The sequence below is a fragment of the Aquarana catesbeiana genome, linkage group LG01 (genome assembly GCF_042186555.1).
Source record: "Aquarana catesbeiana isolate 2022-GZ linkage group LG01, ASM4218655v1, whole genome shotgun sequence".
Lineage (NCBI taxonomy): Eukaryota > Metazoa > Chordata > Amphibia > Anura > Ranidae > Aquarana > Aquarana catesbeiana.
Genome location: NC_133324.1, coordinates 745208697 through 745224203, shown reverse-complemented (window position 1 = coordinate 745224203; position 15507 = coordinate 745208697). Strand labels below are relative to the sequence as shown.

Here is a 15507-nt window from a genome sequence, read left to right as displayed (position 1 = left end):
TCACACTGGTTCTTTTTCATGTAAGTAGTGCTTGACAAGTTGAAATAGTCAGCACAATAAAGTCAATACACTGGGGGTTATTTACTAAAACTGAAGAGTGCCAAGTCTGGTACCACTCTGCATAGAAACCAATCAGCTTCCAGGTTTTACTGCCAAAGCTTAATTGAACAAGCTGAAGTTAGTAGCTGATTGGCTACCATGCACAGCTGCACCAAATTCTGAGTGCACCAGTTTTAGTCAGCACTAGATCATTCATGATATAACTTAATCACAAATTAACTTATTTATCACTGTCTGAAGAAAACTTGTTCTTGGTTCTCATAGTCCATCCTATCCTATCAGCCTTCAAATAATCTTATCAGGTTCTATGGGTGACGAGAATCACACTTTTTTCAGATACATTGATAAATAAAGTTCAGTTGGGATCACATATGAAAAGCACCAGATACAAAAATGTGATGTTGTCTATAGAAACTAGTCAAATGACTATATTCTTTTTCTAACGATAACATAATTTTTTTTCTAACCCATTTTCTTACTGGTATAAATTATGCCAGTTTTTTCCTTTAAACAAATTTTTATGTACATGCTACATCCGTTAGTCCTACTTACAGCCAAAGTGCGTAACCCAGTTAACCTGTAAGGTATCACTTCACTGTAGATAAATCACTGCATGATCAGTGTTGATTGGTTGCTTTGCTATAATTTTTAATGTACAGAGTAATCCTACATACGTGTTAGTACCTAGATATCTTTTTATTCTTCACAAACCACCAATAAACAAGTAATAACGGAACAGTAAAAGCACAGCAGACAGTTGGATCAGTATATACATATCTCTACATGTATTAATAAGCACATTCTGAAAAAGGCAGAAAAGTGACCCAAACTCCTCTTATTAGCAGGTTACCAACTGCCCAAATGGGTGTAGGGTACAAGGCCTGATTACCAAATTTGAAAAAGAGTTTGTCATTCGAACGGAAACTGCAAAACAATCCTGGGTGACAAGTAACCCCCAACACATTATAATCTTTTCTGAAATAAAACATCTCCATGAAGTTGTTCAGAGAAACATGCTTAAGGATCAAGGCAAGTACACTGTTAATCTGACTTCACAGAGGTTAAATTGCTTCTAAATAGCTAACCCCTTATAAACATAAACCATTAACATGATCACAAATGTTACAACCTGGTTGTACAATCTTTGTACAACCTTATATGGATTTACCAACAACTATGTAGTGCCAGGTCCTACCTAAACAATCCAATCAATTTATTTTCAATCAGTTAGGCCCACCTACTATATAGTTATTGGTAAATCTAATAGAGATTGTATAGATTAAACAATAGCCTGATGAGATATACAATTGCAGGCAGTAGTTTGGTTAAGTAAGTCAGTTTTAGGAGAAATGATACAATTCGTGAACTATAATTTAGTCCACACAGTGAAAACCTCCTACAGTTATAGGGGAACTTCAAAAAACACAAGTATATTCAGGTCTGGGGAAAGCCCATAAAAGGCCAAGTCCTAGGTCTGCAAAATGTAATGGAGTTGCCGAGTATCTATTAGCATTGTTGTTGCAATTATTTTAAATTCTAAGTGTATATAAGGAAAAATAAAATAAAACATATACAGTATATCACTGCCATAGATGCATATTTAGCTGTGTATGGATCCTGGCAGAGATGCATTCAACCACTAATTTCTGTTGTGTGCCTGAAGAAGCAAGGAATGGTGTCAGCCCTGCCCAGTTGTCTTTTGATGAACTACATAACACTTCCCCTTTTCTTCATCTCAGCAGCATTTGAAGAACTGTTTTGTAGTCCATGAGAAGACCTGGGAGGGCTGACACTTAGAGAAAATAGAACACAGGACAGCTCTGGATTTTCTGGCACTGTTTTTTTATTGCACTTATTGAACAGATATAACAAAACCCTTTCAAATCTATGTTTAAGAAGTCAAAAGGAAGCAAATAAGAGAAGTATATTGTTAGGGTTTACATACACTTTAAGGCAACATGGATGAAAGAATAATGGCCTAATATTTCCATGCATGAGGTTCAAGTCACATATCCTTAAAACATAGATATTTATTTTAGCCATGTTAAAGTAATTTTCAGATATCACTGGGTTCAGCTAAAAGTATCCTTACCTTGGTGTGTTAGTGAATTGAGCCTATGGAGATTACATATATTTTATACAAAGTACGGTGTACCCACAAAAATCTATGGCCATAGGGTGCCAGAGTAACACAACTGAGCACACATACAAATAAAATGCCATGTTTAATCAATGCCTTTTGGCATAGGAGGACAATACAGAAGTAAAATATCTGATCTACAAAATCTCCTAAAGTTATCTGGCAAAGAATTCTGCTGTTAGCATACATCTTTAAACACAGACATATTCATCCATGATACTCTGTATTTTCTTCTTTCTTTCTTTTTCATTCACATACTCATAAAAATGGTGATGAGTATGTCAGGGAAAAAGCAATATGTTTATGCAGCATAAATAAAAGCATTCAATGGCTTAGTCAATAGCACAAATATTGATGTGCCAAGTGCAGTAAATAATAACAACTATTAACATTCATTTATGGCAGGGGTGCACAAACTTTTGAAGAGTAAAGGCCAGTTAAGTGATTTGGTAACCAGTCACAGGCCACAATTAACTGTGGGGTTTTACTGCCCCAAAACCACAAATGTAAACAAGCCCTTACTGTTCTGAGCCCCCTAATAGGCTGCTTTCACACTGATGTGCTGCAGGTTATCCGCACTGTGTGTGCAACACAGTGCAAATGCGGCTTTCCTGCAGGTTAGCTGCACTGAGCCATAGACTTAACAAAGACTTGCAGAAAGCACACCAAACCCAAAGCATATAATAGAATTATAAAACAGTAGTATAAAAATATGACAGTCCAATTCCTGCATGATTCAAATATTAAAATAGCGCTAAAATTAAAACAAATATCTTGTGGCCAACACCACATCAGAAAAAAGTCTTTTGTGCAGTGATGATAGAGGAAACAGTTCAAAAAACGTTATAGGTGATCATTGATGATTGTCATAGTGTTGTCATAGCACCTTCCACCAAAACTCTCAGATTTCACCGCGTGAAGCACACTCCCCTCAGGGGGTTAAACTCACCAGGAAACTCTAATGAGAAAGCCTTTAGAATAAATGTTCCTCAACCAGTTAAATCTGAATCCTCACCATCCACAGAGATCCAATGACATAAGGGCTCCAAAAGCGTCATAAAATACAAGAAGCATTGCACATAGCATAATCCATTCATGATGATGGAAAAGATATGAACATGTCCTGCAACCAGAGTTTGCCTTAAAAAGTTGATCTCAGTGATCCTGAAACCTCCTTGTGCTGTCTCTACACCCTTCGGGCAGGCCCCACCTCCAAAGAACTTACAAGAAGTCACACTCCCGGACCTCTCAAGGGGAAAAGGAGGGGGGACAGCGAGCACCTTGAGCAGTGGAGGGTTTGATTATGACCCACAGTAAGAATTATAAAACGGACAGATTTACAATGCAGATGGCAGTGTTCAAGTTGTTTTCCATGCATCCGTATTTGGTGATAAAATTCTCTGTGTCTGTGTGTCAACATCCCGGGATCACTCTATGATCAACTTTTTAAGGCAGACTCTGGTTGCAGGACATGTTCATTTCTTTTCCATCATCATAAATGGATTACGCTATGTGCAATCCTTCTTGTATTTTATGATGTTTTTGGAGTCCTTATATCATTGGATCTCTGCGAATGGTGAGGATTCAGATTTAACTGGTTGAGGAACATTTATTGTAAAGGCTTTCTCATTAGAGTTTTCTGGTTTATATTTTATTATTTTTTAACAGCTGCTTAGTATTACACTCTTTTACACTGTAAAGTGAACTAGAAAGTTGATATATTCACACTTATACTGCTGGAAAGCTGTAGGACAGGTTTGTCGCTGAGTGGTGTATTATAGGCCGTTAATATACACCCTTTTTTCATATAATAGAATTAGAATAGAATAGATATAATAGAGGTCTATGGCTCAGTGCAGCTAACCCGCAGGAAAGCCACAGGTGCACTGCGCTGCACCTGTGGATCAATATGAAAGCAGCCTAATAACTCTTTTTTTTATAAGTGCTAATATGCCCATTGCAAAAGTTCAGTGTGTGTGATGTTTAATACACTGACCTTTTCCAGCTTCTGCAGGTATTGCTCTCCAGACTGCTAAAAAGGTCCCAGGTGAAGTGCGGTTGGTATTACTCCTCCTGGGACAGCAGTTGGGGCTACAGAGTAAGCAATGTTATATGTGGCTCGTGTTCCCTCTGCAGCCGCCTACTTCCTCTGCTGCCAGTGCCAGCTTCTTGCACTCTAATGCTCTGAGATGGTGGGTCGGCAACCTGTTGATCTCAGTCTGGGTTTGTTGACCCACCACCCCAAAGCATGGGCATGTGTTTCCCTGATTTGAGGTCGCGGGCCACATCAGAAGGCCCACAGGCTATGGGTTGAGCACCCCTGATTTGTTATATGCCTACAGCTAACTGATATAGAATGGCCGCTAAAAGTTCCTGCACTTGCACCTAATAATACCTTTTTTGGTATCCTATCAAGTGGGCTCAATAGTTTTCAATATAAAAATCCAGTATGTCATCCTCTCGAATAATGCCAAAGTGAGTAGCACAGGAAACCTGACAAAATGGAAATACGGCAGTTGTGCAGGTTCAGGATGTCATTCTGACCTTGTCTTTACTACCTAGTGAGTCACTTACTTGGAAGAAACATACAAGACTCAAACCTCTTTAGACCAAACTGGCTTTAGACTTGTTCCAGGTTTGAGATTTGCAAGATAGTGAAGCCAAAATAAGGGTGGCAGCCCTGGAGCCTGCACCTTTAAAAGCTTATCATTCCTCGGCAAAGGCAGCTCCTATATTTCCAAATTCACTTTAAATTGGTAAGTGTTCTCCTGCATTGTTGGCTTAAAGTACTGGTGTCCCTGGGATAGAGCTGCTACAAAAATATATATCTCCCACTAGAAAGTGATTTCATGTGCCATTTGGACATTGGCTAAGCCAAACCTTGCAATGCACATTTCTTTCCAATTTAATTTTTTAATAAGGTTAGACAAAGAACTCAATCAAAATATCAATAGGACTTTGATAAACATATTTAAGTTTTTATGCTTGAGAAATGTTTCAAACGTTATATAAAAGTATTGTATAGCTCAGTGCAGATAAATAATTGCCATATTACCATACAACAGTTAAAATATCCTCTTGAAATGCGCACAACATCCCTGCATACTGTAGATAATATAGCCAATATGGATATACTGTATGTATCAATACATTGATGGAAATAATGATGGAATTAATTTGCTTCTTTGGAAGATTCATAAAAGGAAGATATGTAGCATGGTAGACAGGAATATGCATACAGTACATATATTACAGAGGGCTGAATTGCCCCCTTCTGTGCTGGAGGGGTGTTGCAGACTGGAATAAGCTGATATGCTGATAGTTAAGGTGTATACATATTGTCTACTGTGCTACATGTCTATGTCTTATCTGATCTCCTGATGAAGCAAATTAATTCTCTGAGAATTACATGGAGAATTCTCCTCACTGCCCTGCAAGGATCAGGTTAAAAGAACAATAAAGTAATGGTTACAACAATATATTGATATTTACTGTATATTGATATAGCTACCTGCTCCCTGTTCAGACCTGCAACCATAGCCAGGGCCAGTGCAAGGATTTTTGGCTACTTAGGCGAAGGTGCATTTTAGTGCCCAGCCCATCCTGTCATCCTAAGGTGGCCTCACATCCTCACTTCTTATAAGAGTCTGTGGTTGGGCGTCAGTGCGAGTCCCTCAGCTAATCCCTACAGCCGGATCCTTCCTGAAAAAAACCTCCACCTTCCTTTTGACTTATTGTGTTAAACTTCCTCTTGTGTGGGATTCTGACTCCTTTGGGTGCTGGGGGGGTTGGAAGAGGAGGGAGGAGCATCTCTGCTGCGATCCAGCAAAGTAATTTGTAAGGCCCCTTTCACAAAGGGCCGAATCCTCTTGCTCACCAATGGATCTGTCCACTGATCCCCTGATGAGCAGAGCGGGTGGATGAGAGGTCTGTGTCCACTCTGCTTATGGATTTCGTTTACACCCAACTACCCATAGAGCAGAGCAGTCTTCGTGTCTGCTTTGCTCTATGGGCAGTCGGGTGTAAACTGACTCGACTGTCCATTTGCACCCAACTGCCCTCCGATCCGATCTGCCCAGATGGAAGAGAATGGGTCCCCTTTCTTTCTTTTTGGGAGATTGTAACGGATTGGAGGTAGTTGGATGTAAATGGACACAAGTCTGTTTACATCCACTACTCCACTGGGGAGAATGGAGGGTCCGATCGCATCTGCCTGAAAAATGGACAGGTGGACCCGATCAGACTGATCGTGTAAAGGGGCCTAATGGGTTAATGATCATACAGTATAGTGGGGAGTCAGCAGTTGTACTGTGCTCTGGTATATGGAGGTGATATGGATGTATAGTGTGGGATCAGCATTCCTAGGCAGGGATAGATGGGAGAGAGGGGGTGACAGAGAGAAAGAAAGGGGTGACAGAGATAGAGAGAGAGGGGTAACAGACAGAGAAAGGGGGGTGACAGAGAGAGGGGGGGTGACAGAGAGAGATGGGGTGACAGAGACAGAGGGGTGACAGAGAGCGAGAGAAGGGCTACAGAGATAGAGACAGAGAGAGGGGGTAACAGAGAGAGAGACGGGGTGACAGAGAGAGAGAGGGGGTGATAGAAAGAGAGAGAGATGGGAAGACAGACAGACAGAGAGATAGGGGTGATAGATAGAGAGAGAGAGAGAGAGTCACTAACAGAGAGATGTGAAGACAGCCTGGAAGTGCTGAAGAAATACAGTGCCACATGGGCATTACCCAGGGCTTTTTTTCAGCTGGAACTCGGTTCCACTACCTCTGGCTCAGGCCCTCTGCTCCCTGCTCAGCAGTATCACTTGCAAACACAGACATCTGGCTTCTGTGTTTACAAGTGACAGCTTGTCTCCCACAGATTTGATCTCCTGAGCGACTCCCACTGAGTGCAGGATGGGGACAAGGGAGATGCAAGTGCCAAGAGTGCAGTGCAGATCCCGTCACCCCCACTAGATTATCTCCCTGCAAGTGAGGAGGCAGAGCCACCTACAGTGTGCGGGGATGTACTAGAGCAGGATGGGTGCTTCAGTGTAATAGAGCAATACAAGTAAGACTTGTGGAAGATGGTGGAGCTTTTAGGGAGGGAGGGAGAAGATGAGGGCAGTGGGAGGTCAGTTGCATACAGAGGTTATAGCTGAAGAGGGGTGAAAGTGAGATGTGGATGGGGATGCAGAGGTAAGCAGCTGTGGAAGAAGGATGAACTCTGCACTCTGTGTTTAGTGCACCCCTGAACTCTGCACTCTGTATGCAGTGCACCTCTGAATTCTACACTATGTATACAGCACCCCCGAACTCTTAAAGTAGCACATCTCTAAACACTGCACTCTGTAACACCCCCCCCCCCCCCGCCGCAACTCTGCACCCTGTACTTAATGCACTCCAGGTATATGAACTGTCGGCGAAATTTGACCACACCCACTATTTGATGCGGTTCAGAGGGGGTGTGTGGGGGGGAGGGGGGGTTTCGGGGGGTCATCTCCTGTTGAGTTCCTGCACCTATTTTCTGAGAAAAAAAGCCCTGACATTACCTATCAACTAAACCATTGTGTTCCAATGGAAGAACGCAAAAAGCAAACAAAGAGAGCCCTTCCTTTACATTAAACAACTGCACCCTTAATGAAACTTACAGCTACACATACCTCGGCCTAGAAATTAACTAATTAGGAAGTTTCAAACCAGCCATGGAGGCACTGAAAAACAAGGCATGCATAGCTTCCTATGCCATCAGGAGACAGCTGTACAAATTAAAACCCCGGTGAGAGTCTGGCTTAGAATCTTTGATAGCGTCATCACCCCTTCTTTATGGCAGTGAAGTTTGGGATCCTGTCACCAATCCAAATAGAATGCCAGCCCAACAGAAATGTTTCCTCCTTAGCCTGGGGAGATACTGCACAGCTGAGAGTCCTCGACAGTTGCAAGCCTCAGCATGCTGTGTGCCGGGCAGTAGAGGAACTCTGAAGCCGGGGTAGAAAGTTAAAGACAGACCTTGCTGACCCGGTGACAAAGATGGTTTCAGAGATGGGGGTAAACCCAAGCACCCTTCTGGATTAGGGTGTGCCCAGGCATACCCGACATACCCCCTGTGCTCGCCTATCGATTCAAAGGAAGTTGATGCTGGAAGATGTGAAGATGTAGTCTTAAAAAATGTCCTTTAGGAACAACTTTCACCAAGGCCATCAGTCTTTGCCGTAGAATGTGAGAAGTTTTTTGTTATGGTTTACATACAGTATAATTTAACATAATGTAAGCAATATAGTATATACAGTAAATATGTCTTGAGGTTATTTACAGACCAGCAAAGCTAACTGTAACACCATACTGATAAATACCAATGTTTTGTCACATACTGTACCTTTGCTTCCTAGATTTAAATAATTCTATATATTATACAACATATAGGCAACAGCGGTATTTTAGTAGTTCCTATTCATTTTAGACACACTGAAAACATTTGCACATGATGAAAATAACTTCAGGAGGAGACTGATGCCACTAAAACTAAAGGTGAAGGAGCAAGCAATAAAAATCGAACAATTACTCAGTGAGCTTCAGAATCAGCTTACAGAGATGAAGAGGCTGGAAGTAAGTGTTTTCATTTCTAAAAGATACATATTATTAAAGGGGTTGTAAACCCTCGTGTTTTTTCACCTTAATGCATCCTATGCAGTGACCGGCCCCCCAGCCCCCCCGTTTTACTTACTTGAGCCCTGGAATTTCACCTGGCGGAGACGCGCTCTTCCTCTGCCCGGGGGTTCTCCGCTCTTGATTGGAGAAATTGATAGCAGCGCAGCCATTGGCTCCCGCTGCTGTCAGTCAAATCCAATGACATGGGCGCCGGGGGGCAGGGCCGAGTCTGGCATTCGTGTCTATGGACTCAAATACTGGACTCGGGAGCGCGCCCGCAAGGTAACCCCCCCGGGAGAGAGCTTCTCCTAGGGGGTTATCTGATACGGGGAGGAGCCGTGAGAGCCGCCGAGAGACCCCAGAAGAGGATGTTCAGGGCCACTCTGTGCAAAACAAGCTGCATAGTGGAGGTAAGTATGATATGTTTGTTATTTAAAAAAAAAAAAAACGAGCCTTTACAATCACTTTAAGCCCTTGAACATACTGTAATTATGTAGCTTTAATACACAGGCTTTTTTATATGAGATATATAGTTATATACAATGTGACAAGAACAATAGTGTATAACTTGCACTATCCGATTGCAATCAGCCATCAGAATACGCTGATTTAGGTACAATGTATTCTGATTGGTTTCTAAAGGGTTATGTACTTTGTGCAAACTAATCCTAATTTTAAAGGATCAACAACAACAAAAAAGTATTTAAGTGGATACGAAATGTAATGATAGATTTTTTAAACACCTTTTATTTATAAAAAAGTTTAAAGTTCCATCTATGTTAAAGGTTAGACCATCAATGGTTTATGTGTAAAGGAGAATGTTTTCTTCATGATGGAAACAAGCATTTCACTAACAGCTTTGAGTGAAATAATATTTACTAAAAGGTACCAGTGACACAAGACCAGTGTTCATTTCGTCAACTAAAATATTTTCGTTGACTAAATTAACACTATTTTAGTCGACTAATAAACGACTAAAACTAAAACAATTCGGATGACTAAAATACCACTAAAACTAAAATGGCATTACAGCCAACAGAGTTTACAGGTTTTTTTTTTATAATTTAAAGTCGCACCTCTGTTTGTCAAAAAGCAATATTTTTGATTGTTTATTTAAAAAGACGTAATATATACCACTAAATCTGTGTCTGTAGTGCATGCTCGAACCTTAATACCATAAATAATAACATGTATTTAGATTTTTTACTCCAGGATTATATAATGAGTTTGGCAATTCTAGAGAAATGCTTAAAGGGTAATTCCACTTTTGTGGGGAAAAAAATAGCAAATAAACAAAAAATAATATATCGTATACAATTGCGATACAAGTCATATTGTAACTGAATGTTATTAAAAATTACCTTTCCTTTTCAATCTGCAGCCGCTGTAATTTTCTGAAAATGCAATGCAATATGGATACCCGGAGTTGTTCTGTGCACAGAGTGTGTACTGACCACTCCCCAGAAATATAATTTTCTGCTTGTGTGATTGGCTCGCCAATTTTCCCAGAAGTCTGCCTAAAATACAAGTCAGATTTCAGGCATCCCCTGCAACAAAAATGTCATTTTTGGTGAGATACTCCCAACAGGAACATGTCTAAAGGGATGCAGGCCCAGCATCCTTCCTCATTAGTGCCCTGCAGCTGCACAGCTGATAATTATGAAACCACTCCCATTAGACCCACTCAGAACAGAGGCACAGAGGAACTAACAGTGATTTCTTCAGAATAACAAAAGGTAGGAATCTGCAACAAAGGTTGTTATAATCCTTGCAGTGTACATAGATCACCCAGAGGGGAATGTTTTTTTTCTCAACAAAAGTGGAGTTACGCTTTAAATAATGCATTACAATTTAACTAAATCTATTAGATTTTAGTTTACTAAAACTTACTGGAAATTTTAGTTGACTAAAATACGGCTAAAATGAAAACAATTTAGATGACTAAAATACAACTAAAACTAAAATGGCATTTTAGTAAAATAACTATGACTAAAACTAAATCGAAATTTGATATTAAAGTTAACACTGCATAAGAAGGTAGTTGTATTTGTAGGCAATCCAACCACCATTGGCAAGACTGTCCTCTTGTTTGTCCTATAAACCTTGTACATGATTGTACATGATTGGGTCTATAGAAAAGAGCAGGCAGGGATGGGAATCTTAGGAGGAACAGCTGTAACTGGATAAGGTCTTCAACACAGTGTGTGCTTTTTTTTAAAAATCACGAACATTAGATAGTTGTCTAGCGCAGTTGTTTTAAAATGTCTCATGCAACTGTTTCTCATTTGGAAGGACTGTCCTACCTTTGCAATCAAATCCTCTGGCCTTCGTTCCTCCTCAGTTATCCCATTTCTAAATTTTTTGTATGGGGCCCCTATAAAAATTCACCATGGAATGAACCCATAATGCTCCATAGTCTATATAATTGTGGGATAATTATCATTTTTTTTTCTGTTCCAAACCCTCTTCAGAGAATTATCACAAGGAGATACAGGCCTTATAGAGAGCTTTTAAGAGTCAATCCAGCGACTATTGATCAGTTACCATAAGATCTTCCTAAAACTGAAAAGTCCACTTTAATGTGTAGTGAAATGTATTTAGGATTGTAACTTTAGTTGCCTTCTGACTTATCACTACTAAATATCCCATGGCCAGAGAGACTGAAAACCATACACAAATACAAGTATGCTCAGAAGACAACACAGCGTACACTGACTAAGATTATGTCTACTGCAAACCTGTTAAAAATGAATTGCCACATTCACATTTGTGCTTTGCTGTTATATCTTAGGTAGACATTGACATCAAGGTGCGTTCCTGCAAAGGATCATGTAGAGATGTTCAAATTAACATAATAAACCTGGACAACTATAAGAGCTGGAACAAACTTTTGAATACAGTGAAGAATTGTCATCTAGCTGAAGATAAAGGCCTGCGTTTTGTTAATCTAACTTTAGCAAATGTCACTGTTACTAGCTTTAATGAACTGTTTCCTTTAATGCAAGGAAAGGGTTTGACCCTCTTTGAAGATATACCCCAGTATATGCTAAAATTAGAAGATGATTATAAAGAGAATGAGAATGCATTCTAGCAATCTCTCTATGTATTTACTTTAAAGTGAACCTGTACTTTTCCCACTAGTCAGAGTAATGCCGTGTACACACGGGCGGACATTTCGGCATCAAAGGTCCGACGGTCTTTCCGACTGACTTTCGACGGACTTTTGATGGACTTCCGACGGACTTTCGAACGAACGGACTTGCCCACACACGATTACACCAAAGTCCGATGGATTCGTACATGATGACGTACGTCCGGACTAAAATAAGGAAGTTGATAGCCAGTAGCCAATAGCTGCCCTAGCGTTGGTTTTTACCCGTCGGACTAGCATACAGACAAGCAGATTTTTCGACTGGACTCGAGTCCATCGGAAAGATTTGAAACATGTTTCAAATCTAAAGTCCGTCATATTTTCGACCAAAAAAGTCTGCTGCAGGTCCGATGAAGCCCACACACGGTCAGATTGTCCAACAGATTCGTCCCGTCGGACCAGCCGGTCGAAAAGTCCGCTCGTGTGTACACGGCATTAGAGATTTGCTTTACAGAAGGGAGTGTCGACTGCCTTTACTTATTTTCCATTCACTTCTCCACTGGTTCTATCTAGTGCCCTGTGCAATGAAGTTCTCTTTGAGTTTCTACTGAGTCCAATTCTATTGTGCTTACACCTTCTGCTCCCATATGACTACACTCGGAAATGGCGATTGAGCACTCAAGCACCTAGCATTGCATTGAGGGGAGGCAGAAGGAGTGTCAGGTGTTCCCATCCGCCCGAAAGTGGTGGGTATTTTCTGGGCTATGATGGTAGAATTGGGCAGGGGAGAATAGGAGGAAAGTAAAAGCTTCCAACAAAGCCCTCTACAAAGTGAAACTGTAATTTTACCTAGTAAAAGCAAAGTACAGGTTAGCTTTTATTATCTATTTTATTTCAATCCAAAATTGAAGTGCAACTAAAGGCTCCTGTATGACAGTCTAAATAAGTACTAAATCCAGTTACTTTGTGATAAACTTCCTTTACCGTTCCTGATTGAGCCAAGTCACTGCAGCAGCCTACAGGCTCCCTGAGGGTGGCAACTCTGCTTTTAATTCAGGAACAGTGTAGCATGGTTGCCACATCATCACAGGGAGTTGGATTAAGTGGACTTTACTGGCATGCTCAACAGGAACTAAGTGCAAATACACTTAAAATTAAGTGCTGCAGCACATATGTTATTTAATGAGAGGCCATAGTTTTACGTTAAGTTTGTGTAACTTGAATCTTGAACCATATACATATATACTGTGTTTTATCTATTTCTAATCACCATATACACACCAAATGTTTGCTAATGAAGGGTCTCAGGGTCTATAGTCATGGAGATTCCCAAGGACCACTAGGCTGCCCCTGTCTATTTGGCTGGCAGTCACACATCTATCAGAGGTATAATACATCTTACTGAGAACAGGGTTTTCTGGGCTGTGATAACACTGATGTGTTACTCTTTTGCCGTTAATATCTGAGTTGCCTTCACTAATAGTTGTCAATGAAAACTAACACTTGCATTGCCCCAGAGTGATATATTGTATCACTGTAGGATGTGTTTGGACCCTGCCTTCATCACCTTTGAGCGTGCACTTTTTCAGGCGTCCATGGATTCTGCTGAAAATATCCATGAGCACAGCACTACAGTGGCAGTCATTTTTGAAATGGGATATGGAAGAAAACTGTCCTAAAGTGGCACCCGCTAGGGCTGAAATGCTACAAAATTCTTATCTTGCCAGCTGGGCTTACATTTTGTCTGTCAAATACAAAATGATTTAATACTGCGCCACATTTCCTCAATATTCATTTTAGCAACCGAAAAAAAAAACAAAACCTGTTTGTGAGGAGGTGAAGCTTGTTGGGGTCTGGCTTATCAAGACAGTTTAGGGCAAGCATATCAAACAGGTGTGTTTTTGGGCCACATGCGGCTCCTGCACTTCTTTTTTTGCAGCCCTCAACCAGTGTCAGGATTTAAATTGAAAAAGGCCCTAACTGATCTCCGGTTACTAAAAGCTACATTTACTTTCCTTATCTGTAAAAACCTGAAAGCGATTCCCCACTCTAACCAAAAGAAAAAAAAAGTTTGGGCTTTGGTTTATATTTTATGGACATACCAGTATTGCAGCACTCCTATGGTAACACTCTTTTGACTTAGCTCCATCCCTTTAACTCCTACACAAAAGCACTGCCTTGCAATAATAAACATATAGGTCAAGCGTAGAAAAATGGCGTTCCTACTTTCTTTTGGTCTCCTTTCAATTGGATGCCCTGACATACCTCATCTAGTGAATCTAGTTAATCTATCAACTACAATGAACACATTTTCAAAGCAATACTTCCAAGTAATATATCCAGGGATAATACAGATTTCAAATAAAGAGCTATCTGCTGCTCCACAGGAAGGGACCAAATCAAGATACTTTGATAAATAAGGATCACTGTATTAACTTTGGACAGACTTCTAAATACTGTTTTGTGCATTTTCCATTATTATATCTGTTTACAAAGTGATGCTGTTATTCTCTCTAGTGATGGCACAGTCTGTTTGCCATCCCATGGTGCTGTCTATTTATTCTTCAAAAATATGCAATAAAAAATATTTTAAATGGTTTATAATTTTGTGTCTTTTCATTTCTAAAGAGAAATGCTATTAACAAGTTCTAAGTAAATGTATAATACAAATAAAGACACATGAAAATAAAGAGAATCCACAAATTTGCAAAATAGCCAAAATGTGGTGAGATACATTGGAATGCAGTAAGGGTACACTGAAAAAAAAAAACATACACACATATGTACAGCTACACCAAATAGTACCATTAACATTATGCATAATATCAGAACAAATACAAAGAATGAGATCTTAGGTAACCAATGCAATCGTGTATGCTTATGGAATAAGTAAACAAAGGAAAGATCAAATCCCGGTCACTAAATAGAGTGGGTTTGTTATTCTGTTCTCTTGAGGTCTAAATGTCTACATTGTTATTTACCAAAGAGTTCAATGGACTATGCGTAGGCTGAATCTGCTGAAAAGTGTCCTTGAAACAAGAGGGTTTATCTGATGTGATTGTGTAAGGAACACGGTATAACAACATCTGCACTCAAAAGCAGAGCAGCTATATGAAATGGAAAATTTGGGGGTAATAATAATAATCATTTCAGTGACACTGCTAACGCAGGAACATTTTTTCCTTGTAGTGACACCACCAACTCAGAGGCAATTTTCCTTTCAGTGACACCACTGATACAGGGACATTTTTAGATTCCAGTGATATCATTATTGTAGGGACATTTTTAGATTCCAGTGATACCACCAATGTAGGGATATTTTTAGATTCCAGTGATACCACCAATGTAGGGACATTTTTAGATTCCAGTGATATCATTATTGCAGGGACATTTTTAGATTCAAGTGATATCATTATTGCAGGGACATTTTTAGATTCCAGTGATATCATTATTGTAGGGACATTTTTAGATTCCAGTGATACCATCAATGTAGGGACATTTTTAGAGTCCAGTGATACCATCATTGCAGGGACATTTTTAGATTCCAGTGATACCACCAATGTAGGGACATTTTTAGA

General features: G+C 40.0%; 1 protein-coding gene across 1 annotated transcript; it reads left to right on the top strand.

Moving 5' to 3' along the window:
* The first annotated feature begins 102 nt into the window (after nucleotides 1-102).
* LOC141112550 (fibrinogen alpha chain-like) lies at nucleotides 103-15211 on the top strand. The gene is made up of 3 exons (XM_073605472.1): nucleotides 103-1089; nucleotides 8651-8796; nucleotides 11630-15211. The coding sequence occupies exons 1-3, from the start codon at nucleotides 1074-1076 to the stop codon at nucleotides 11927-11929; spliced, it is 462 nt and encodes a 153-aa protein (XP_073461573.1). The 5' UTR covers nucleotides 103-1073; the 3' UTR covers nucleotides 11930-15211.
* The last annotated feature ends 296 nt before the right edge of the window (nucleotides 15212-15507 follow it).